A 211-nucleotide genomic window follows, 5' to 3' on the forward strand; every position below is an offset into this window, starting at 1 on the left:
TCCTTTCTCTCTGTTTCTTTTCTCTTTATTTCTATATTATAAATTATATTTTGTGGGGTTCTTCATGTTTAGTTTGTTTTAATAAAAAACAATAAAAAGGTAACAACAGCAACCAGCATCGTAGCTCTGCTGCTTGCTCAGGCCGCCTCACTACTGCTGCTGCTGCTGCTGCTGCTGCTGCTGCTGCTGCTGCTGCTGCTGCTGCTGCTGC

At 43.1% G+C, this 211-nt stretch overlaps 1 protein-coding gene across 1 annotated transcript in view; it reads right to left on the reverse strand.

Moving 5' to 3' along the window:
- Positions 1 to 150: 150 nt before the first annotated feature.
- The window catches only part of EMH_0036810 (uncharacterized protein), a gene marked incomplete at both ends in the record, with an annotated part of 4246 nt that continues 4185 nt past the window's right edge, over positions 151 to 211 (reverse strand). The window contains one exon of the mRNA XM_013495124.1: positions 151 to 209. Within this exon, the coding sequence (XP_013350578.1) occupies positions 151 to 209 (59 nt within the window). The remainder of the gene's footprint in view (positions 210 to 211) is intronic.

This window comes from Eimeria mitis, genomic scaffold, assembly GCF_000499745.2.
Source record: "Eimeria mitis Houghton genomic scaffold, Emh_scaff1428, whole genome shotgun sequence".
Taxonomy (NCBI): Eukaryota; Apicomplexa; class Conoidasida; order Eucoccidiorida; family Eimeriidae; genus Eimeria; species Eimeria mitis.